Source organism: Colossoma macropomum, unplaced genomic scaffold, assembly GCF_904425465.1.
Source record: "Colossoma macropomum unplaced genomic scaffold, Colossoma_macropomum, whole genome shotgun sequence".
NCBI classification, from domain to species: Eukaryota; Metazoa; Chordata; class Actinopteri; order Characiformes; family Serrasalmidae; genus Colossoma; species Colossoma macropomum.
In genome coordinates, this window is record NW_023496040.1 from 304,249 (window position 1) to 330,601 (window position 26,353).

The 26,353-nt window shown below is 38.4% G+C and overlaps 1 protein-coding gene across 1 annotated transcript; it reads right to left on the reverse strand.

Annotated features, from left to right (window-relative positions):
- Nucleotides 1-1,918: 1,918 nt before the first annotated feature.
- LOC118804197 (pneumococcal serine-rich repeat protein-like) lies at nt 1,919-24,188 on the reverse strand. Its single transcript, XM_036564754.1, has 11 exons — nt 24,106-24,188; nt 22,903-22,977; nt 22,422-22,806; nt 18,652-19,139; nt 13,712-15,218; nt 13,383-13,607; nt 9,418-9,470; nt 7,823-9,281; nt 4,863-4,892; nt 4,173-4,225; nt 1,919-4,059 (listed from the first exon to the last, which is right to left on the reverse strand). The coding sequence occupies exons 2-11, from the start codon at nt 22,940-22,942 to the stop codon at nt 1,919-1,921; spliced, it is 6,381 nt and encodes a 2,126-aa protein (XP_036420647.1). The 5' UTR covers nt 22,943-22,977; nt 24,106-24,188.
- Nucleotides 24,189-26,353: the final 2,165 nt, after the last annotated feature.

Genomic DNA, 26,353 nt, shown 5'->3' on the forward strand with positions numbered 1-26,353 from the left:
CGATTTTGGACACTGAGATCCAGCCAAGCAGGAATTTCAGCGTTTTGGAAGTGGGCGTGTTGGATTACAGTAGGAAATTATGCAGGATCTTTCATGTGAAATGATCTGTCTGTTTAAAAAATACAGAAACACATCTATTTTAATGATTTCAGTTATTTTGTATTGTTTTAATATATCAAAATAATAATAAATATAAATTGTTATCTATACAGCATTTTTCATTTTAGGTACACAATCTCAATGTTCTTTAAACAGGAATATGAGTAAAACAGTATGTGACGCTAAAATATATGACACCAAATCAATTCTTACCAAAAGTGAGTAAACTCAAATAAAACATTGAGATGATGAAAAATTCACATGGATCCATTGAACAAATTTCAATCAAGTAAAGTCAGTGCAGTTTTCTTCACTGTACAGGTTTACAGTAGGCTTGTCTCAGCTGAGTGAAGTGGTGTGGATGGGCTGTGATGCTCCAACAAGGGTGTTATTTTCCAAATCTCCACCATTGAGAGCTTTAAACCTTATAAGCAAAACATTGTAATCAATTCAGAACCAGAAGTCAGTGTAAGCAGAATAAGACTGAATAATATGCTCAAACTTTCTTTTCCTGGTAAACACACACAGTGCTGCATTCTGAATTAGAGTCAGCAGGATGACCAGCCAGTAGCACGTTACAGCAGTCTAATGTAGTAGCTACGAAAGCATGAACTGATTTCTCAGCATCTTGTAGGGATGGCATGTGTCTTATTTTGGATGATTCTCAAGTATTAAATACAGTCTTGGAGTTTTTACTGATATTGGACTGAAATGATAAACTAGCATCCAGTATTACACCAAAGCCTTTAGCTCTAGCTTTTGGCTGCACTAGGAAACCACTAATGTCACGGATCAAATCTGCAACCATATTTCCAGCAGACTTTGGACTCAAAAGTAAACCTTTTGCTTTATTAGAGTTCAGTAGGAGGAAGCTGTTGGTCATCCAGTCATCTATTATGGGTAACTGTGTCACTAAATCTGACTGGGCTGATACATCTAACTGACTATCATGAACAAAAAAGTGAAAGGCACCATTTATTTCCAGGGGCTGCAAATAAAGAGATAAAAGTAAGGGCCCTGAAACAGAGCCCTGTGGGACACCACTGCACTCTTCAACAGTGTTGCAGTCAGTGCATTATTGTATAACCTTGTATAAATATACATATCAGTGTTTAACCTCTTAAAATCCCAGGCTTATTACATCGTAAACCTTATTATTCAGTAACTACAGGAACTTCAGTGCAAACTTGCAGAGCTATGCTTAGGTAAAAGAAGTGTGTAATAAACTTTGGGCCTATCAGCCTCGGCCATTTAAGAGTTTCAATGAAATTTAAGAAAGAAATGAAAATGGACTTTCTGCATGTACTGTAATATCTTAATGATTTTTATTCGTGTTTATAAATGTGCTTAAAAGTGTATAACTCTATGTGCTTGTACATGTTTTAATAATGTACAGGATTATAATTTATTTAAAATGTCCAACAAAAGTTAGAATACTGTTTCAGTTCAAAGACATATTTATTTACACATAAAACCTATTTGGAAGATAAATAAATAAAATATGAAGCTGAGTTTGAGTTACACAGCCAGCTGTGCAAAATCAATAAATAAAATAAATATTCAGATTCAACTTAAATGAAGAGTTAAGTTAATGTTAAACATGTGTACAGTAAACATCATAAATACATACATTTATTACTGTAGGATAAAGTGCTAGAAATAGGTTTACTCATCCAGTGCTATGCATAAGAACTTCAGGGCAAAACTTGCAGAACCAATCAGATCACTACATCAAACAGACTAATGACATCATCATTGCCTGATCCTGATTGTGATAACTTTACTCATGTTCCTGATTTTGGTGTCCGTAACTGCAGCACTAATTGCTCAGTAGATGTGAAACAATAGTGAGACACACAGCCATTAATAGTCCTGATCTGCAGCTCATTTCACTCGAGTTTGCTGGGTTTACATGAGCTACAGTGGATGTGGTACTAGCAGCAGTGGAACGTGTGGTTGTTGAGGTAGCAGCAGTGCTGGTTGTTGTTTTGGCTGTGCTCACAGTGGTTGTAGACATTCCGGTAGATGCAGCAGAAGTTGCTGAAGTGGCTACTGTAGTTGTAGTTGAAGAGGTGGGTGTTGTGGTGGACACAGCTGGAGACGTTGCAGTGGTCAGTGTAGCACTGTTTTGAGCTGAAGTCATACCTGATGTTAGCTGTGTTGGAGAGGTTGATCCTGCAGCAGCAGCAGTGGTAGAAGCAGATACAGTAGTTACAGTATCAGAGACGACTACCACACTCACTGTGTTGGTCTGTCCATTGGTTGAAGGCTCAGCTGACGATGCAGACACATATGAAGCTACAGTGGAAGCAGCTGAGGATGTTGTTTGTCCTGGTGAGGATGATGCTGTCACAGCAGCAGGGCTGGTAGAAGCAGACGTTGTTGCAGTGGCGCTGTTGGAAGATGCAGCTACAGAACTGGTGACAGTTGCAGTTGTGGCAGAATTCACAGTTGTACCTCCGGTGGTTGCCGGCTGAGCAGTAGCTGTTGTTGTGTCAGCAGAAGTGCTGGTAGACGCCCCAGCTGTTGTTGGTGAAGCAGGGATTGCCGTTGAGTCAGAGGTTGCAGCGGCAGATGTGGCAGGATTTGCAGCTGTACTTGCACTGGCTGTAGATTCTGTTTGAGCAGCTGCTGAAGTTTGAACAGAGGTTGCTGCATTGGCAGAGCTGGTGGAGGTAGAAGCAGCTGTTGTTGTGTCAGAGGCAGCAGCAGAATTTGCTGTTGTACCTGCACTGGCTGTAGATGCTGATGTTGAAGTTTGAACAGATGTTGCTACATTGGTAGAGCTGGTGGAGGCAGCTGTTGTTGAGTCAGCAGAAGTTCTGGTAGACACCCCAGCTGTTGATGTAGAAGTAGCGACTGTTGTAGAGTCAGAGGCAGCAGCAGAATTTGCTGTTGTACCAGCACTGGCTGTAGATGCTGATGTTGAAGTTTGAACAGATGTTGCTACATTGGCAGCAGAAGTGGAGGTTGCAGCAGTTGTAGATGCAGCTGTTGTTGTGTCAGTAGAAGTGCTGGTAGATGCCCCAGATGTGGTAGGATTTGCAGCTGTGCTTGCACTGGCTGTAGATTCTGTTTGAGCAGCTGCTGTAGTTTGAACAGAGGTTGCTGCATTGGCAGAGCTGGTGGAGGTAGAAGCAGCTGTTGTAGAGTCAGAGGCAGCAGCAGAATTTGCTGTTATACCTGCACTGGCTGTAGATGCTGATGTTGAAGTTTGAACTGAGGTTGCTACATTGGCAGAGCTGGTGGAGGCAGCTGTTGTTGAGTCAGCAGTGGTGCTAGTAGATGCCGCAGCTGTTGATACAGAAGCAGCGACTGTTGTAGAGTCAGAGGCAGCAGCAGAATTTGCTGTTGTACCTGCACTGGCTGTAGATGCTGAAGTTGAAGTTTGAACAGATGTTGCTACATTGGCAGCAGAAGTGGGGGTTGCAGCAGTTGTAGAAGCAGCTGTTGTTGTGTCAGCAGAAGTGCTGGTAGACGCCTCCACTGTTAATGTAGAAGCAGTGACTGTGGTAGAGTCAGAGGCAGCAGCAGTCGATGTAGCAGCTGTACTCTCACTGGCTGTGGAAGCTGTTTGAGCAGCTGTTGTCTGAGCTGAGGTTGTTACAGTGGCAGTGCTGCCAGAAGTAGCAACAACAGTAGAAGCTGCTGTAGTTTGCGTTGTTACAGTAGAGGAAGTGAGGTCATTTGTGGCTGTTGTTGAAGGTTGAACTGTTTCAGTGTTTGCTGCAGGTCCAGTTGTAGCAGGATCTGCTGTGGAAGTAAGTACAGTAGCTGTAGGAGGTGAAGTTGTGTTCTCTGCTGTTGTATCAGTCAGTGTGGATGGACTCGCTGTTGTACTGTCAGCAGTTGTAGGTGTTTCAGTACTTTGGGAAGCTGCTGTTGTCACAGATGTGGCTTCAGTCGATGTCAACAAAGTGTTACTTGTAGTCTGGGCAGCAGTGCTTGTGATTTGGCATCCTGGAGTAGAAATGAAAGATTTTCATTATATGACAGTTATTTCATTATTTTTTGTATATGTAAAATGTCAGATATATGTTTATAACAGCTTAAATTCTGCATTTCTTACTTACCAATTAGGAGAAAAAGTAGCAACATCATTTTCATAACTGCTTCTCTTATAAATCTATAAAAGAAAATGAAAAAATGCCTTTCAGAAATCTGTTTTTGCCTTAAGGGAAAAATACATAATAACAAATTAACACTGTATCTGTCATAAAATGGTAAGTTTTACCACAGTGCTGCTTCTAATGTAGTCCACTCTAGGTAGTTTTAAGCCTTCTTTCTAATATTTATCAGTTTATTTATTCATGGAAGCTACATTAACACTATCATTCCAGTCTTAATACCTGGTTATGCTCTGTTTTTAGTATATTAAATCATTGTTTTATATTCATTAACCTTAATAATATCTTGTTTTAAAAAATCCCTTGTAAATGAAACATGTTGTTGCACTGAGATTCAACATTTTGTCCCTCTTTATTAAAGAAAAAAATCATAAATATTGTCTATTTGTTAGTCATGTAAATTATTTTCAGTTAATGTCAGAAGTTTCACTCACCGAGAAGGTCAATATGAAACTCCAATCAAATGTGATGAGCCTCTCTGACTGTCGTCTGTGATTGTTGGTCTTCAGACAGAAGGTCAGTGTGTGGAGCTCCTGCTGCAGTCAGAGTGGCTGATGTTCCACCTCCTGCTAGATTTTCACTGTCAGGTTCTGAAATGGCCTTCTTATATACATGAGAGCTCTGATTAGAACGCACCTGTTTTTCCTCTCATGGCTCATCACTGCGCTACAAGTGTTGCGCAACTGCTGTGAGACTCTCACTTACGCACAATCTCTCAGGTTCTGGGAGTGACCAGCTCAGAACAAAAGAGCTGTTCCATCACTCACACCAAGAACATCATAACAGCTATTTTTGTTGTCTTGTGTGTCATAAACTTCGTCGGTTTTGTAAACACAGCTCATTTCATATGTTTATTTCTGAACATAGTGAACCTCTGTCTCACTGTATCACTGTGTATGAGCAGCTTTAGTGCAGTCTGGATCAAATTCTTCTTCAGGATTTCTTCACACAAAGAGTCCAGCATCAGTTTGATGTTGTGCTAAAATATCTTTGTCAGAAACAAATTTCTCAGGGCTAATTTCAAAGAGTTTTTAAGTATTTGTATTATTTTTATGAGTATATAACTTATATTAATATAATATATATTAATTAACCTTATACCTTAAGATTAACTAATATATATTCACCTCTTATAATGTTTTAAAAGCAGAAAACTTCATAAATGTGATTTGTCCCATTTCTTTGAGGTCACATTAAAATGAGCATCACTGATCTGTGGCCTGAATCATGTGTTAAATTAATCACTGTGTGTTGTGATAGAGAGGAGCTCTAAATGTTGACATGATTTTTGACTATTTCTATTGACATTCAACCCATTTTGCTATCTTTTATTTTTTGTTTAGAAATTAAAAAGATACCTCCCTTGATAGTATAATGTCACAAAAGTATGTTTTCATTGCCATATTAAAATATTTATGTTATACACAATAATAGCATTTACAGTGTGGAAATAAATTTTACAAATTATTCACCAAATGATGTTCGTCGATGCTCTATTCAATATTTCCAAAATTCTGTGAACATATTTAAGTTATTAAATGATAAATAAGCTACTGAAAGTGCTTATTTACAGTATTTTGTCAAGTTGGTTGTCTTGATTTCCACTTTTAAAATAGGACAAATTTTGAATTTTCATTCTATTGGAACTTAATTCTGGATGACGTTTAGTTTTTAGGTCCAACTCTCGATTTTGGACACTGAGATCCAGCCAAGCAGGAATTTCAGCGTTTTGGAAGTGGGCGTGTTGGATTACAGTAGGAAATTATGCAGGATCTTTCATGTGAAATGATCTGTCTGTTTAAAAAATACAGAAACACATCTATTTTAATGATTTCAGTTATTTTGTATTGTTTTAATATATCAAAATAATAATAAATATAAATTGTTATCTATACAGCATTTTTCATTTTAGGTACACAATCTCAATGTTCTTTAAACAGGAATATGAGTAAAACAGTATGTGACGCTAAAATATATGACACCAAATCAATTCTTACCAAAAGTGAGTAAACTCAAATAAAACTTTGAGATGATGAAAAATATTTTATTCACATGGATCCATTGAACAAATTTCAATCAAGTAAAGTCAGTGCAGTTTTCTTCACTGTACAGGTTTACAGTAGGCTTGTCTCAGCTGAGTGAAGTGGTGTGGATGGGCTGTGATGCTCCAACAAGGGTGTTATTTTCCAAATCTCCACCATTGAGAGCTTTAAACCTTATAAGCAAAACATTGTAATCAATTCAGAACCAGAAGTCAGTGTAAGCAGAATAAGACTGAATAATATGCTCAAACTTTCTTTTCCTGGTAAACACACACAGTGCTGCATTCTGAATTAGAGTCAGCAGGACAACCGGCCAGTAACATGTTACAGCATTCTAATGTAGTAGCTACGAAAGCATGAACTGATTTCTCAGGATCTTGTAGGGATGGCATGTGTCTTATTTTGGATGATTCTCAAGTATTAAATACAGTCTTGGAGTTTTTACTGATATTGGACTGAAATAATAAACTAGCATCCAGTATTACACCAAAGCCTTTAGCTCTAGCTTTTGGCTGCACTGGGAAACCACTAATGTCACGGATCAAATCTGCAACCATATTTCCAGCAGACTTTGGACTCAAAAGTAAACCTTTTGCTTTATTAGAGTTCAGTAGGAGGAAGCTGTTGGTCATCCAGTCATCTATTATGGGTAACTGTGTCACTAAATCTGACTGGGCTGACACATCTAACTGACTATCATGAGCAAAAAAGTGAAAGGCACCATTTATTTACAGGAGCTGCAAATATAGAGATAAAAGTAAGGGCCCTGAAACAGAGCCCTGTGGGACACCACTGCACTCTTCAACAGTGTTGCAGCCAGTGCATTATTGTATAAGCTTGCATAAATATATGTATCAGTGTTTAACCTCTTAAAATCCCAGGCTTATTACATCGTAAATCTTATTGTTCAGTAACTACAGGAACTTCAGTGCAAACTTGCAGAGCTATTCTTAGGTTAAAGAAGTGTGTAATAAACTTTGGGCCTATCAGCCTCGGCCATTTAAGAGTTTCAATGAAATTTAAGAAAGAAATGAAAATGGACTTTCTGCATGTACTGTAATATCTTAATGATTTTTATTCGTGTTTATAAATGTGCTTAAAAGTGTATAACTCTATGTGCTTGTACATGTTTTAATAATGTACAGGATTATAATTTATTTAAAATTTACAACAAAAGTTAGAATACTGTTTCAGTTCAAAGACATATTTGTTTACACATAAAACCTATTTGGAAGATAAATAAATAAAATATGAAGCTGAGTTTGAGTTACACAGCCAGCTGTGCAAAATCAATAAATAAAACAAATATTCAGATTCAACTTAAATGAAGAGTTAAGTGTACTGTAAACATCATAAATACATACATTTATTACTGTAGTATAAAGTGCTAGAAATAGGTTTACTCATCCAGTGCTATGCATAAGAACTTCAGGGCAAAACTTGCAGAACCAATCAGATCACTACATCAAACAGACTAATGACATCATCATTGCCTGATCCTGACTGTGATAACTTTACTCATGTTCCTGATTTTGGTGTCCGTAACTGCAGCACTAATTGCTCAGTAGATGTGAAACAATAGTGAGACACACAGCCATTAATAGTCCTGATCTGCAGCTCATTTCACTCGAGTTTGCTGGGTTTACATGAGCTACAGTGGATGTGGTACTAGCAGCAGTGGAACGTGTGGTTGTTGAGGTAGCAGCAGTGCTGGTTGTTGTTTTGGCTGTGCTCACAGTGGTTGTAGACATTCCGGTAGATGCAGCAGAAGTTGCTGAAGTGGCTACTGTAGTTGTAGTTGAAGAGGTGGGTGTTGTGGTGGACACAGCTGGAGACGTTGCAGTGGTCAGTGTAGCACTGTTTTGAGCTGAAGTCATATTTGGAGTTAGCTGTGTTGGAGAGGTTGATCCTGCAGCAGCAGCAGTGGTAGAAGAAGATACAGTAGTTACAGTATCAGAGACGACTACCACACTCACTGTGTTGGTCTGTCCATTGGTTGAAGGCTCAGCTGACGATGCAGACACATATGAAGCTACAGTGGAAGCAGCTGAGGATGTTGATTGTCCTGGTGAGGATGATGCTGTCACAGCAGCAGGGCTGGTAGAAGCAGACGTTGTTGCAGTGGCGCTGTTGGAAGATGCAGCTACAGAACTGGTGACAGTTGCAGTTGTGGCAGAATTCACAGTTGTACCTCCGGTGGTTGCCGGCTGAGCAGTAGCTGTTGTTGTGTCAGCAGAAGTGCTGGTAGATACCCCAGATGTGGTAGGATTTGCAGCTGTGCTTGCACTGGCTGTAGATTCTGTTTGAGCAGCTGCTGAAGGTTGAACAGAGGTTGCTGCATTGGCAGAGCTGGTGGAGGTAGAAGCAGCTGTTGTTGTGTCAGAGGCAGCAGCAGAATTTGCTGTTGTACCTGCACTGGCTGTAGAAGCTGAAGTTGAAGTTTGAACAGATGTTGCTACATTGGCAGCAGAAGTGGGGGTTGCAGCAGTTGTAGAAGCAGCTGTTGTTGTGTCAGCAGAAGTGCTGGTAGACGCCTCCACTGTTGATGTTGAAGCAGTGACTATGGTAGAGTCAGAGGCAGCAGCAGCCGATGTAGCAGCTGTACTCTCACTGGCTGTGGAAGCTGTTTGAGCAGCTGTTGTCTGAGCTGAGGTTGTTACAGTGGCAGTGCTGCCAGAAGTAGCAACAACAGTAGAAGCTGCTGTAGTTTGCGTTGTTACAGTAGAGGAAGTGAGGTCATTTGTGGCTGTTGTTGAAGGTTGAACTGTTTCAGTGTTTGCTGCAGGTCCAGTTGTAGCAGGATCTGCTGTGGAAGTAAGTACAGCAGCTGTAGGAGGTGAAGTTGTGTTCTCTGCTGTTGTATCAGTCAGTGTGGATGGACTCGCTGTTGTACTGTCAGCAGTTGTAGGTGTTTCAGTACTTTGTGAAGCTGCTGTTGTCACAGATGTGGCTTCAGTCGATGTCAGCAAAGTGTTACTTGTAGTCTGGGCAGCAGTGCTTGTGATTTGGGCTCCTGGAGCAGAAATGGAAGATTTTCATTATATGACAGTTATTTCATTGTTTTTTTATGTATACAATTTATAATATCTTATACTGCAATTTTCTTTTTTGACTCTTCTTTTTACTTAATTTTGTATATTTCTACTTACCAATTAGGAGAAAAAGCAGCAACATCATTTTCATAACTGTTTCTCTTAGAAATCTGTAAAAGAATATTAAAAATGCCTTTCAAAAATCTGTTTTTGCCTTAAGGGAAAAATACATAATAACAAATTAACACTGTATCTGTCATAAAATGGTAAGTTTTACCACAGTGCTGCTTCTAATGTAGTCCACTCTAGGTAGTTTTAAGCCTTCTTTCTAATATTTATCAGTTTATTTATTCATGGAAGCTACATTAACACTATCATTCCAGTCTTAATACCTGGTTATGCTCTGTTTTTAGTATATTAAATCATTGTTTTATATTCATTAACCTTAATAATATCTTGTTTTAAAAAATCCCTTGTAAATGAAACACGTTGTTGCACTGAGATTCAACATTTTGTCCCTCTTTATTAAAGAAAAAAATCATAAATATTGTCTGTTTGTTAGTCATGTAAATTATTTTCAGTTAATGTCAGAAGTTTCACTCACCGAGAAGGTCAATATGAAACTCCAATCAAATGTGATGAGCCTCTCTGACTGTCGTCTGTGATTGTTGGTCTTCAGACAGAAGGTCAGTGTGTGGAGCTCCTGCTGCAGTCAGAGTGGCTGATGTTCCACCTCCTGCTAGATTTTCACTGTCAGGTTCTGAAATGGCCTTCTTATATACATGAGAGCTCTGATTAGAACTCACCTGTTTTTCCTCTCATGGCTCATCACTGCGCTACAAGTGTTGCGCAACTGCTGTGAGACTCTCACTTACGCACAATCTCTCGGGTTCTGGGAGTGACCAGCTCAGAACAAAAGAGCTGTTCCATCACTCACACCAAGAACATCATAACAGCTATTTTTGTTGTCTTGTGTGTCATAAACTTCGTCAGTTTTGTAAACACAGCTCATTTCATATGTTTATTTCTGAACATAGTGAACCTCTGTCTCACTGTATCACTGTGCATGAGCAGCTTTAGTGCAGTCTGGATGAAATTCTTCTTCAGGATTTCTTCACACAAAGAGTCCAGCATCAGTTTGATGTTGTGCTTAAATGTCTTTGTCAGAAACAAATGTTTTCAGGGCTAATTTAAAAGAATTTTTAAGTATTTGTATTATTTTTATGAGTATATAACTTATATTAAAATAATATATATTAATTAACCTTATAATATATATATTCACCTCTTATAATGTTTTAAAAGCAGAAAACTTCATAAATGTGATTTGTCCCATTTCTTTGAGGTCACATTAAAATGAGCATCACTGATCTGTGGCCTGAATCATGTGTTAAATTAATCACTGTGTGTTGTGATAGAGAGGAGCTCTAAATGTTGACATGATTTTTGACTATTTCTATTGACATTCAACCCATCTTTCTATCTTTTATTTTTTGTTTAGAAATTAAAAAGATACCTCCCTTGATATTATAATGTCACAAAAGTATGTTTTCATTGCCATATTAAAATATTTATGTTATACACAATAATAGCATTTACAGTGTGGAAATAAATTTTACAAATTATTCACCAAATGATGTTCATAGGTGCTCTATTCAATATTCCCAGAATTCTGTTAAAATATTTAAGTTATTAAATGTTAAATAAGCTACTGAAAGTGCTTATTTACAGTATTTTGTCAAGTTGGTTGTCTTGATTTCCACTTTTAAAATAGGACAAATTTTGAATTTTCATTCTATTGGAACTTAATTCTGGATGACGTTTAGTTTTCTCAGTCATTTTGGATTCTTCCTAACCCACACACGACTAACATGAACATGTGTTCAGCGATTTCACCCTTTTGAACAGGAATGTTGAGTAAGCATGTTGCTTTGTTTTGACTACCTTGTTGTCAAGCTCACAGACGCCCCGCCTGACACCTGTAAATGTAGCGTTAATGCAGAGTTTAGGTCCAACTCTTGATTTTGGAAACTGAGATCCAGCCAAGCAGGAATTTCAGCATTTTGGAAGTGGGCGTGTTGGATTACGGTAGGAAATAATGCAGGATTTTTCATGTGAAATGATGCAAAATCTGTCTCTTTAAAAAATACAAAAACACATCTATTTTAATGATTTCAGTTATTTTGTATTGTTTTAATATATCAAAATAATAATAAATATAAATTGTTATCTATACAGCATTTTTCATTTTAGGTACACAATCTCAAAGTTCTTTAAACAGGAATATGAGTAAAACAGTATGTGACGTGAAAATATATGACACCAAATCAATTCTTACCAAAAGTGAGTAAACTCAAATAAAACTTTGAGATGATGAAAGATATTTTATTCACATGGATCCATTGAACAAATTTCAATCAAGTAAAGTCAGTGCAGTTTTCTTCACTGTACAGGTTTACAGTAGGCTTGTCTCAGCTGAGTGAAGTGGTGTGGATGGGCTGTGATGCTCCAACAAGTGTGTTATTTTCCAGAGATCCACCATTGAGAGCTTTAAGCATTATAAGCAAGACATTGTAATCAATTCAGAACCAGAAGTCAGTGTAAGCAGAATAAGACTGAATAATATGCTCAAACTTTCTTTTCCTGGTAAACACACACAGTGCTGCATTCTGAATTAGAGACAGCAGGACAACCAGCCAGTAACACGTTACAGCAGTCTAATGTAGTAGCTATGAAAGCATGAACTGATTTCTCAGGATCTTGTAGGGATGGCATGTGTCTTATTTTGGATGATTCTCAAGTATTAAATACAGTCTTGGAGTTTTTACTGATATTGGACTGAAATGATAAACTAGCATCCAGTATTACACCAAAGCCTTTAGCTCTAGCTTTTGGTTGCACTAGGAAACCATTAACATCACGGATCAAATCTGCAACCATATTTCCAGCAGACTTCGGACTCAAAAGTAAACCTTTTGCTTTATTAGAGTTCAGTAGGAGGAAGCTGTTGGTCATCCAGTCATCCATTATGGGTAACTGTGTCACTAAATCTGACTGGGCTGACACATCTAACTGACTATCATGAGCAAAAGAGTGAAAGGCACCATTTATTTACAGGGGCTGCAAATAAAGAGATAAAAGTAAGGGCCCTGAAACAGAGCCCTGTGGGACACCACTGCACTCTTCAACAGTGTTGCAGCCAGTGCATTATTGTATAAGCTTGCATAAATATATGTATCAGTGTTTAACCTCTTAAAATCCCAGGCTTATTACATCGTAAGGCTTACGATTCAGTAACTACAGGAACTTCAGTGCAAACTTGCAGAGCTATTCTTAGGTTAAAGAAGTGTGTAATAAACTTTGTGCCTATCAGCCTCGGCCATTTTAGAGTTTAAATGAAATTTAAGAAAGAAATGAAAATGGACTTTCTGCATGTACTGAAATATCTTGATGATTTTTATTCATGTTTATAAATATGCTTAACAATGTATAACTCTATGTGCTTGTACATGTTTTAATAATGTACAGGATTATAATTTATTTAAAATGTCCAACAAAAGCTAGAATACTGTTTCAGTTCAAAGACATATTTATTTACACATAAAACAGATTTGGAAGATAAATAAATAAAATATGAAGCTGAGTTTGAGTTACACAGCCAGCTGTGCAAAATCAATAAATAAAATAAATATTCAGATTCCACTTAAATGAAGAGTTAAGTTAATGTTAAACATGTGTACAGTAAACATCATAAATACATACATTTATTACTGTAGTATAAAGTGCTAGAAATAGGTTTACTCATCCAGTGCTATGCATAAGAACTTCAGGGCAAAACTTGCAGAACCAATCAGATCACTACATCAAACAGACTAATGACATCATCATTGCCTGATCCTGATTGTGATAACTTTACTCATGTTCCTGATTTTGGTGTCCGTAACTGCAGCACTAATTGCTCAGTAGATGTGAAACAATAGTGAGACACACAGCCATTAATAGTCCTGATCTGCAGCTCATTTCACTTGAGTTTGCTGGGTTTACATGAGCTACAGTGGATGTGGTACTAGCAGCAGTGGAACGTGTGGTTGTTGAGGTAGCAGCAGTGCTGGCTGTTGTTTTGGCTGTGCTCACAGTGGTTGTAGACATTCCGGTAGATGCAGCAGAAGTTGCTGAAGTGGCTACTGTAGTTGTAGTTGAAGAGGTGGGTGTCGTGGTGGACACAGCTGGAGAAGATGCAGTGGTCAGTGTAGCACTGTTTTGAGCTGAAGTCATACTTGGAGTTGGCTGTGTTGGTGAGGTTGATCCTGCAGCAGCAGCAGTTGTAGAAGAAGATACAGTAGTTACAGTATCAGAGACGACTACCACACTCACTGTGTTGGTCTGTCCATTGGTTGAAGGCTCAGCTGACGATGCAGACACATATGAAGCTACAGTGGAAGCAGCTGAGGATGTTGATTGTCCTGGTGGTGATGATGCTGTCACAGCAGCAGGGCTGGTAGAAGCAGAAGTTGTTGCACTGGCACTGTTAGAAGATGCAGCTACAGAACTGGTGACAGTTGCAGTTGTGGCAGAATTCACAGTTGTACCTCCGGTGGTTGCCGGCTGAGCAGTAGCTGTTGTTGTGTCAGCAGAAGTGCTGGTAGATACCCCAGCTGTTGTTGGTGAAGCAGGGATTGCCGTTGAGTCAGAGGTTGCAGCGGCAGATGTGGCAGGATTTGCAGCTGTGCTTGCACTGGCTGTAGATTCTGTTTGAGCAGCTGCTGAAGTTTGAACAGAGGTTGCTGCATTGGCAGAGCTGGTGGAGGTAGAAGCAGCTGTTGTTGTGTCAGAGGCAGCAGGAGAATTTGCTGTTGTACCTGCACTGGCTGTAGATCCTGATGTTGAAGTTTGAACTGAGGTTGCTACATTGGTAGAGCTGGTGGAGGCAGCTGTTGTTGAGTCAGCAGAAGTGCTGGTAGACACCCCAGCTGTTGATGTAGAAGTAGCGACTGTTGTAGAGTCAGAGGCAGAAGCAGAATTTGCTGTTGCACCAGCACTGGCTGTAGATGCTGATGTTGAAGTTTGAACAGATGTTGCTACATTGGCAGCAGAAGTGGGGGTTGCAGCAGTTGTAGATGCAGCTGTTGTTGTTTCAGCAGAAGTGCTGGTAGATGCCCCAGATGTGGTAGGATTTGCAGCTGTGCTTGCACTGGCTGTAGATTCTGTTTGAGCAGCTGCTGAAGTTTGAACAGAGGTTGCTGCATTGGCAGAGATGGTGGAGGTAGAAGCAGCTGTTGTAGAGTCAGAGGCAACAGCAGAATTTGCTGTTATACCTGCACTGGCTGTAGATGCTGATGTTGAAGTTTGAACTGAGGTTGCTACATTGGCAGCAGAGGTGGGGGTTGCAGCAGTTGTAGAAGCAGCTGTTGTTGTGTCAGCAGAAGTGCTGGTAGACGCCTCCACTGTTGATGTTGGAGCAGTGACTGTGGTAGAGTCAGAGGCAGCAGCAGTCGATGTAGCAGCTGTACTCTCACTGGCTGTGGAAGCTGTTTGAGCAGCTGTTGTCTGAGCTGAGGTTGTTACAGTGGCAGTGCTGCCAGAAGTAGCAACAACAGTAGAAGCTGCTGTAGTTTGCGTTGTTACAGTCGAGGAAGTGAGGTCATTTGTGGCTGTTGTTGAAGGTTGAACTGTTTCAGTGTTTGCTGCAGGTCCAGTTGTAGCAGGATCTGCTGTGGAAGTAAGTACAGCAGCTGTAGGAGGTGAAGTTGTGTTCTCTGCTGTTGTATCAGTCAGTGTGGATGGACTCGCTGTAGTACTGTCAGCAGTTGTAGGTGTTTCAGTACTTTGTGAAGCTGCTGTTGTCACAGATGTGGCTTCAGTCGATGTCAGCAAAGTGTTACTTGTAGTCTGGGCAGCAGTGCTTGTGATTTGGGCTCCTGGAGCAGAAAGGGAAGATTTTCATTATATGACAGTTATTTAGTTATATTTTTGTGTATATAAAATGTCAGATATATGTTTATAACAGCTTAAATTCTGCATTTCTTACTTACCAATTAGGAGAAAAAGTAGCAACATCATTTTCATAACTGCTTCTCTTAGAAATCTATAAAAGAAAAGGAAAAAATGCCTTTCAGTAATCTTTTGCCTCAAGGAAAAAATTATATAATAACAAATTAGCGCTGTCACTAGGTCGTTTTAAGGTAGTTTTAAGCCTTCATTCTAATATTCATCAGTTTATTTATTAATGGAAGCTACTTTAACATTATTTTTTCAGTCTTAATGCTTGGTTATCCTCTGTTTTTTAGCACATTAAATTGTTGTTTTATATTTATTAGATTTAGCATTCAGCATTTTGTCCCACTTTATTTAAAAAATTAATAAATATTGTCTATTTGTTAGTTATGTAAATTATTTTCAGTTAATGTCAGAAGTTTTACTCACCGAGAAGGTCAATACGAAACTCCAATCAAATGTGATGAGCCTCTGTGACTGTCGTCTGTGATTGTTGGTCTTCAGACAGAAGGTCAGTGTGTGGAGCTCCTGCTGCAGTCAGAGTGGCTGATGTTCCACCTCCTGCTAGATTTTCACTGTCAGGTTCTGAAATGACCTTCTTATATACATGAGAGCTCTGATTAGAACTCACCTGTTTCTCTTCTCATGGCTCATCACTGCGCTACAAGTGTTGCGCAACTGCTGTGAGACTCTCACTTACGCACAATCTCTCGGGTTCTGGGAGTGACCAGCTCAGAACAAAAGAGCTGTTCCATCACTCACACCAAGAACATCATAACAGCTATTTTTGTTGTCTTGTGTGTCATAAACTTCGTCAGTTTTGTAAACACAGCTCATTTCATATGTTTATTTCCCAACAAAGTGCATGTCTGTCTCATTGTATCACTGTGTACCTCATAACTTCAAACACTTTTTGCGTTGCTCAGTCGAGTTCCTTTTGGACAAAAATAGAAGATCTGACAAAACACCATGACATAATTGCCAGGGTTCCCCTTTGTGTTAAGAATCTTTTTTAGATTTTATTTTCCTTTTTTTCATTAGCAAACTGGAATAGAATATATAATAGGTCCATATTTGGTGCTTATTCAACCAATATATCCTCCTGGTTAAGTAAATAACATGTTTGAGATAATTATGAAAGTGTTGTCATTTATAAAGTTATTTAACACCCCCCCTTTCCAAGCCTCTCCTCGAGGACGCCCAGTATTAATTGTAGTTACTATCCAGTACCTGCATGATCTAATCCCCATGTGTCAAACACAAGGCCCACAGGCCAAGTCAGGCCCGTGGCTCAACCCCATTGGCCCCCGAAATTATATTAATTTCCTTTTCATATTAGCTTGTCTCACCGTGAGCTGCACTACAGTCCCCAGCATGCATTGCAACATAATGTGTGCTCTGACCCTTTTTCTCTAACAACAATCTGTAGGTCAGCGGTTACACAAAAAGAACAGATGTCTAGGGTGTAGTTTAAAGAAATAGGCAGTTCTAGGGGCATTTAAAGAGGTTTAACATTGGTCATTGTTGCATACTGTTTTACATTAAAAAATGTAACATTATTTTTGAATAGTTTAAGCTTTCAACGCCTATTTTTACCAGTTTTGGCATGTTTTGAATAAACAATGGCCAGTTGGGATCATAGCAAAGTGTTAAGTAAAAATGAAATAAAAACAGCTGGCTCAGTGATTTGTTGAAATTTTTTAATATGGCCCTTTTACTTCTTAAGTTAGACACCCCTGATCTAGAACCAAACTACACACACACACACACACACATATATATATATATATATATATATATATATTTTATTATTTTTTAATATATATATATATAAAAATATATATACACACCCAACAGTTAGTTCCGGCCACACAAGCTGATTGGTTGAGAAGCGCTCTAAGTTTTTCACAAACACTGTATCTGTGGTGATGACAGTTTGGGAATTTAGTGTAAGGAGCTGGAGAACTTCTGGCTGTGCAGCAACTTAAAGCTCTTTACACTACATTATGTGAAGGAGTAATTGGTAAAGTTGCTGTGGTTTTTCAAGAAAGACATAGAAGTTTATTCACAGTACGTTCTCTGTAAAAATGCCTCCTCAGATCTACCTAAAAAATCCTTCATGCTGTAACAAGCAATTGAACTAGTTTTATTCAACTTAAAAAACTATGTTGATTGAAAGAATCGTTCATTCCGAGTATTTATTTAGGTGGAACAGAACTAGTTAATTTACTTGTTACCACATGAAGTAACTTCTTTAAACAGATCTGATGAACCTCTTTTTACAGTGTTTGTGATTTTTGACTGTTTCCCTTTCAGTCAATTTTGTTTTTCTTTTCAGAAGGTTCAGAAGTTACTTAGTAATTATTATTTGCTAAATTGGTATTTTCCATCAGAAATGCTGGAAATATGTACAGAGCAATATGTACAGAATGCTGCTTTGTTTTGCCAACCTTGTTGTGAAGCTCACAGGTGCCCCGCCCGACACCTGGAAATGAACCGTTAATGCAGAGCCTAATGCACCCATTTAGCCTAGCTATTTAGATCCAGCTGATCAGGAATTTCAGCATTTGGGAAGAGAGCGTGATTGATTAGGGTGGAAACTAATCCAGTAGCAATCATGTGAAATGGTGCATAATCTGTGGTGAAAAAACAGAAATAAAAATTGTTAAATAATCATTTTAGTGACTTTATTGGTGTAGAGGATATGTTCACTTCTCACAATTAACAAAACAAGACTTCTGACCTCTAATCTAGTGCCAAAACTTGGCACACTACTGTATATCTGTCTATAAATATACACAACAGGGTTTAAATGAAAATAAGTGAACAAATAAAGATTTGTGATGTCTTCATGGTTTTTTTGGTGTTTTAAAATGTACAAATCGGTGTATAATTAAAATATAAATAAACAGATACAAACTGATTTTCTGAACATCCCGTAACATCTCAATCATTTTTTACTGGCTTTTAAAAATATAAATATCATTCTTTAGATTTGTATCATTGCACAAAAATTAACATGTGAACAAATGAGGATAAATAACTAAAAACTGTTTTTCAGAAAGTTCTAATGAGTAAGACTGGTGATTAAAATGTTCATCAGTAATTGTATATTCTTGTATGAATATACATCTTACATACACAAATAATATAAAAACATGTACATGGAAAAAGGAGAATAAAAAATACTTTATGTACACAAAAGGTAAACTAGCAGGTGCGCATATACATTTAATTCATTACGATGTGACCAACAATGTGTCAGGAACAAAAAATAAATTAGTTTGAACTCATATTGAGAAACAAGTGCACACACTGATTAATAATAGCTTAGCATTCGTGAGATCATGATGAGACCCATAGCATACAGAGCTGTCTTGCAGCTGATTGTGCTTGCAGACGAAGCAGCAGAAGTGCTTTTAGTTGTTGCTTTAGATGTAGTCGTGGTAGCAGCAGCAGTTGTAGTTGAGTTGATCGCTGTAGTTGAAGAACCGGCAGTGGTTGTAGCCCCAGAAGAGGTTGTAGATCCACCTGTGGTTGAAGAACCAGCAGTGGTTGTAGGCCCAGAAGAGGTTGTAGAAGCTGTGGTTGTGGCTCCTGCTGTGGTTGTGGCTCCTGCTGTGGTGGTGGCACCTGCTGTGGTGGTGGCTCCAGCTGTGGTTGTGGCTCCAGCTGTGGTGGTGGCACCTGCTGTGGTGGTGGCTACTGCTGTGGTGGTAGAACCAGCTGTAGTTGTAGAACTAGCATCAGTGGTGGACGCAGCAGTGGTTGTGCTGGTGGAAGTTGTGGCTGAAGCGCCAGTGGTTGTGGATGTAGTGCTGCCAGTGTCTGCAGTTGTTGATGTTGTGTTTTGGGCACCAGCAAAGTTGGCCAATGCTGCAATTGGTGTAGACAGAGTGTGAAATGTTGCTGCCAGTATTTTCACTACATGCTTTTCTCTATTCAAATATGTATTAGGGAAGAAAAACTCACCAATCAGGAAGAAAAGAAGAGTCAGCATTTTGCCAGGCATCTTTCGACGTTCTTCTTTTCGTCTCTTTATATAACCTAAGATTGTAGATTACATAATTATTTATATTGTTAATTTTACCCTGTCTTGTAAATGTTCTGTATTTATAAAAATTACAATAATCTGTTTGGTGTATATACAGTCGCATACAAGCGTTTGGACAAATTATTTCATTCAATCAGTTTCATTCTAATATTTATCAGTTAATTTATTCATGGAAGTTAGATTTATACTAATACTCCAGTCTTAATACCTGGTTGTGCTCTGTGTTTATATATATATATATATATGCATCACTCACCGAGAAGGTCAATATGAAACTCCAATCAAATGTGATGAGCCTCTGTGACTGTCGTCTGTGATTGTTGGTCTTCAGATAGAAGGTCAGTGTGTGGAGCTCCTGCTGCAGTCAGAGTGGCTGATGTTCCACCTCCTTCTAGATTTTCACTGTCAGGTTCTGAAATGACCTTCTTATATACATGAGAGCTCTGATTAGAACTCACCTGTTTCTCTTCTCATGGCTCATCACTGCGCTACAAGTGTTGCGCAACTGCTGTGAGCCTCTCACTTACGCACAATCTCTCAGGTTCTGGGAGTGACCAGCTCAGAACAAAAGAGCTGTTCCATCACTCACACCAAGAACATCATAACAGCTATTTTTGTTGTCTTGTGTGTCATAAACTTCGTCAGTTTTGTAAACACAGCTCATTTCATATGTTTATTTCTGAACAAAGTGCATGTCTGTCTCATTGTATCACTGTGTACCTCATAACTTCAAACACTTTTTGCGTTGCTCAGTTCCTTTTGGACAAAAATAGAAGATGTGACAAAACACCATGACATAATTGTCAGGGTTCCACTTTGTGTTAAGAATCTTTTTAGATTTTATTTTCCTTTTTTTCATTAGCAAACTGGAATAGAATATATAATAGGTCCATATTTGGTGCTTATTCAACCAATATATCCTCCCAGTTAAGTAAATAACATGTTTGAGATAATTATCAAAGTGTTCTCATTTATAAAGTTAATCCCAATGTGTCAAACACAAGGCCCACAGGCCAAGTCAGGCCCGTGGCTCAACCCCATTTGGCCCCCGAAATTATATTAATTTCCTTTTCATATTAGCTTGTCTCACCGTGAGCTGCACTACAGTCCCCAGCATGCATTGCAACATAATGTGTGCTCTGACCCCCTTTCTCCAACAACAATCTGTAGGTCAGCGGTTACACATTTTATACACACACACACACACACACACACATATATATATTTTATATATATATATATATATATATATATACACCCAACAGTTAGTTCCGGCCACACAAGCTGATTGGTTGAGAAGCGCTCTAAGTTTTTCACAAACGCTGTATCACTAAACTGAGACGCCGTTGCTAAGTAACAACTTTGACTGATTTGGTCAGATTCTGAAGATGAGACTACACATTTGGCCAGTGGTATTCGGTTCATTTCTGGCTAATTCTAGAGTGGTTAGGTTTTCTTCTGTCACAGCTGCCGACTGAAAAGCTTGCTCAGTGGTGATGACAGTTTGGGAATTTAGTGTAAGGAGCTGGAGAACTTCTGGCTGTGCAGCAACTGAGCGGAGTTCGTATATATATATATATTATATATATATATATATATATATATGTAGACATGACTTTAAGCTCTTTACACTACATTATGTGAAGGAGTAATTGGTAAAGTTGCTGTGGTTTTTCAAGAAAGACATAGAAGTTTATTCACAGTACGTTCTCTGTAAAAATGGCTCCTCAGATCTACCTAAAAAATCCTTCATGCTGTAACAAGCAATTGAACTAGTTTTATTCAACTTAAAAAACTATGTTGATTGAAAGAATTGTTCATTCTGAGTATTTATTTAGGTGGAACAAAACTAGTTAATTTACTTGTTACCACATGAAGAAACTTCTTTAAACAGATCTGATGAACCTCTTTTTACAGGGTTTGTGATTTTTGACTGTTTCCCTTTCAATCAATTTTGTTTTTCTTTAGAGGTTCAGAAGTTACTCATTATTTGGTAAATTGGTATTTTTCATCAGAAATGCTGGAAATTATTAATAGACGGCCGAGTATGTATATTAAGCAATATGTACAGAGTGAAGCTCACAGGTGCCCCGCCCGACACCTGGAAATGAACCGTTAATGCAGAGCCTGATGCACCCATTTAGCCTAGCTATTTAGATCCAGCTGATCAGGAATTTCAGCATTTGGGAAGAGAGCGTGATTGATTAGGGTGGAAACTAATCCAGGAGCAATCATGTGAAATGGTGCATAATCTGTCTGTTGTGAAAAAATAGAAATAAAAATAGTAAAATAATCATTTTAGTGACTTTTATTGGTGTAGAGGATATGTTCACTTCTCACAATTAACAAAACAAGTCTTCTGACCTCTAATCTAGTGCCAAAACTTGGCACACTACTGTATATCTGTCTATAAATATACACAACAGGGTTTAAATGAAAATAAGTGAACAAATAAAGATTTTTTGAATATGCTGTGATGTCTTCATGGTTTTTATTGGTGTTTTAAAATGTACAAATCGGTGTTTAATTAAAATAGAAATAAACAGGTACAAACTGATTTTCTGAACATCCCGTAACATCTCAATGATTTTTACTGACTTTTAAAAAATATAAATATCATTCTTTAGATTTGTATCATTGCACAAACATTAACATGTGTGAACAAATGAGGATAAATAACTAAAAATAGTTTTTCAGAAAGTTCTAATGAGTAAGACTGGTGATTAAAATGTTCATCAGTAATTGTATATTCTTGTATGAATATACATCTTACATACACAAATAATATAAAAACATGTACATGGAAAAAGGAGAATAAAAAATACTTTATGTACACAAAAGGTAAACTAGCAGGTGCGCATATACATTTAATTCATTGCGATGTGACCAACAATGTGTCAGGAACAAAAAATAAATTAGTTTGAACTCATATTGAGAAACAAGTGCACACACTGATTAATAATAGCTTAGCATTCGTGAGATCATGATGAGACCCATAGCATACAGAGCTGTCTTGCAGCTGATTGTGCTTGCAGACGAAGCAGCAGAAGTGCTTTTAGTTGTTGCTTTAGATGTAGTCGTGGTAGCAGCAGCAGTTGTAGTTGAGTTCATCGCTGTGGTTGAAGAACCAGCAGTGGTTGTAGCCCCAGAAGAATTGGTAGATCCACCTGTGGTTGAAGAACCAGCAGTGGTTGTAGGCCCAGAAGAGGTTGTAGAAGCTGTGGTTGTGGCTCCAGCTGTGGTGGTGGCTCCTGCTGTGGTGGTGGCTCCAGCTGTGGTGGTGGCTACTGCTGTGGTTGTAGAACCAGCTGTAGTTGTAGAACTAGCATCAGTGGTGGACGCAGCAGTGGTTGTGCTGGTGGAAGTTGTGGCTGAAGCGCCAGTGGTTGTGGATGTAGTGCTGCCAGTGTCTGCAGTTGTTGATGTTGTGTTTTGGGCACCAGCAAAGTTGGCCAATGCTGCAATTGGTGTAGACAGAGTGTGAAATGTTGCTGCCAGTATTTTCACTACATGCTTTTCTCTATTCAAATATGTATTAGGGAAGAAAAACTCACCAATCAGGAAGAAAAGAAGAGTCAGCATTTTGCCAGGCATCTTTCGACGTTCTTCTTTTCGTCTCTTTATATAACCTAAGATTGTAGATTACTTTCATTAATGAAATCTGTTTATTTATATTATTAATTTTACCCTGTCTTGTAAATGTTCTGTATTCATTCAGTCTGATAAACGTTACAGTAATCTGTTTGGTGTATATACAGTTGCATACAAGTGGACAAATTATGTTTCTTTTGTTGATTTACTAAGTGAAAATAAGTTAATACACCCTCTACAGAGAACACTCTTCTGCAAATTTTGATGCACAATTACTGTTTAAAAAATGTGGCCTGTGAAAAAGTAATGGCATACTATATTTCACGTTCTATTTTTTCCAATATTTTAAACGTACGAAAAAAAGAAACAGAAATCGTGAGTAAAATTTGCAGAAAAAGGCCTTATTTAAGTTTGCTCCCTGTAAATGATGTGCTGACTTCACTTCCTTAGAGAAACAAATCAACAAAACCTTTACATACCACTGTATCGGTAGGCTTCACTGAAAAATTCAACAGACCTCTATACCATGTTTATAACTTCTGAAATACAACCATAACTACATTCTTAATAATAAGATGGAGTCGTACTGCTTTCTATCCTCTCTCGTACATGCTACTGTTCAAAACTATGGAAATGGAGCTGCAGATGGTTAGCATGACTGAGAAAGCTGTATAACATCAAGAATTAAGTTATAATAAATTTAACATCCATATTTCAAAAATGGAAATTAAATCAATCATAAGGCAGATAACTTGACAAAAATTAAGAAAATAAAAAAGATATAAACTTAGATTACTTATTTTGTGATATACCTTGTTGTTCACAAAATTCTTTAAAGTTGAATAAAATGTCTAAAAATACCTTTTGGCAAATGGTTTAATATTTATAAAGACACTGTATGAAATAAAAAAATGTTATTGCAATATAATGGTGATATTTAATACATGCTCCTAAGCGAAGTATTTATTTATTTTTACTGCATTTGTTTTTTGTTTTTTTTTACTTAATTGAGCTACTGGACAAAAATGTACTTTAGAAACGTAAAAGTACATTTAAACCTATGACTAAATTAACGGCAGAAAAGTGGACGTAATCATACATGCTTTCTTTAAAATTCCACTTTTCATCTTCCAAACATTAATAGATATTTCTTAAATTTTACTCACCAAAGATGTTGACACTGAAGATTTATGAAGGCCTGTAGAAACTTCCACAGTGACCAGCTTGTGACCAGGCCTTGTGAGCAGCTCTTGCACCTGCAGAATACGACTAAATACTAGCAGCCTTTTATACACAATTGTCAGACAGCATGTGACGTTCAGATGACAAACTGAGAGGAGAAGCACCTGTCAGTAATAATAGCCTACAGATGAAGATGCTTCTCCATGATGTGGAACCACTCCCTTCTTCTAAATAGTAATGTAATGATGCACTCTTAGGGTATCAGTCAGATTTACAACAATAGTGTGTAATGGTCCATGAAGATCTATGACATGTTGTGTTATTCAATACTATCGTTTACATTTTGAAATTCAATCTTTCATTTATAAAGGCGAAACCCGCTGAGAGCAGAGCATGCGCTCTATTGATGCTCAGCTCATACAATATAAAAAGGTAGGCAAACAATATAATAGACATATTTACACATATATAGTTGACCGTATGATTAGTAAATGGACATATTTGAAGCTGATTATTTGAAAGACTCTACACTCTTATTGGACCGGCATAGGTCAAAACTGGGACACGAAATGGGCAGAACCAGTAACTCTGGTTTCTTTAAGGGTGAAACATCACATCGAAATGGGGTGGACAACATGAAGAATGCAAAACATGACATCTTTTTATGGCTATCAGTGGTGGAAATATAATAAATCTAAAATAAACTTGTTGAAACTTGTAGTTAAATTGCTAAGTCGTCTACACATCCAACCTCATTGTTGGAGTTAGCCTGAAACTTCACTAATTTTTTATTGTTTTTAAGGCTAGTAGAAGGCACAGGGTGTGTCTGAGGTCATAGACTTGGTATGGACATTAATAAAGGTGGGGCACCAGCTTGGGCTGGGGAACAGTTTGATGTGGTCACACCCTCTTCTGACTTGTGTGACTTTTGTTCCAAAACAGGACTGATGGGCAAAAAGAATGTGTCCACTGTTGTGTGAGTTAGAGGCATGCAGGTGTCCTCCCAATGCACGTTGTACCTTGTAATTATTCACTTGACTACATTTTTTGCTTCAAATATCCATGACATCAATGATAAACAAGCTCTCTTAATAATTGTGATTTAGATTGCATACATTTATGAAGCAGAGTGGAGAGTTAAGGTTAAATGACCCGAAACAGAAGAGCATGACATTCTCCAGGGATGTTGGCTGGCCTGGGCATATAATTTTTAACCAGTCCGAAACTCATTGTGTAAATTCATATACGTGACTAACATGGAAGTATGGAAAAACAAACAAGCAAACATTTATTTTTATTACGTTTTCCCTCGGTTTTTAAGTCTCAGCGTCAATCACTTTTCCATTGAGAAAGGTAATGTAGTTAGTCAGCCTGAATTCACCTTATTTACCTAGGTTTAAATAGAACATGAATGGGAAAGAGCATGTTCACATACGCTGGCATTGGTTGTGTTATGTAATTTTAGTTTGACTAAAAGGTCCTGGCATGAAAAATAAAAGTCTCTCTCTCTCTCTCTCTCTCTCCGCCCCCCCTTCACAGGTGTACCTGCTTTGCAATCAGTCATGTGAGGAGGACCTCTGACCAATCAGAGGTCTGGCTGGTATAACTGGGGGAGAAGCTTAAGCCTTAAAAGGAAGCCTGGGAAGAGGAGACAGGTCACATGTGCTTGTGTTTGTAATCTCTTATGTTGGATATGTGTCTCCCCGATTTTCTCCCCAATTTAGTCGTCTCCAATTCCACCCGCTAGTTAGGACTCCCCCAGTCACACGATGCTATCAACGCTAGGAGGGTGAAGGCTAGCACTGGCTTCCTCCGAGACCTGTGAAGCCAACCACCGCTTCTTTTCGAGCTGCCGCTCACGCAACGCCACTGGACAGCCGAACGCGCTCGGAGGAAAGCGCCAACCGCCAGATCTGTTACGTCAGCTAACAGACGCCTGCGCGGACTAGCATCGCGCTGAGTGATGGGGGAGAAGGAGCGGCCATCCTACCCACCTTGGACTCTCGGCTACGGATGGCTGTAGCATCACCGGGGATCGAACTCGCGATCTCCTGATGATAGGGCCAACGCTTTGACGGTTGCGCCACTCGGGAGCATGTCTAGACATGTCTAGTTCTCTAGGTCAGAGGGCGGGCACTACCACAAGTACTTTTGATGATTGGCCAGGGAAGTTTAGAATAGTTAGCTTTTGTTTTTCTTTATATTTTAGCTAATCACTTTTTTTCAGCATAG

What these genes read in the sequence shown, in the direction of transcription:
- LOC118804197 (XM_036564754.1), bottom strand. Translation starts at nt 22,942, where the DNA reads ATGCCTGGCAAAATGCTGACTCTTCTTTTCTTCCTGATTG. An exon ending in GCTGCTGCTACCACGACTAC is followed by an intron (nt 19,140 to 22,421) that starts ATCTAAAGCAAC and finishes TGCCCAAAACAC; the next exon opens with AACATCAACAACTGCAGACA. An exon ending in GACAGCTCTGTATGCTATGG is followed by an intron (nt 15,219 to 18,651) that starts GTCTCATCATGA and finishes TTTCTGCTCCAG; the next exon opens with GAGCCCAAATCACAAGCACT.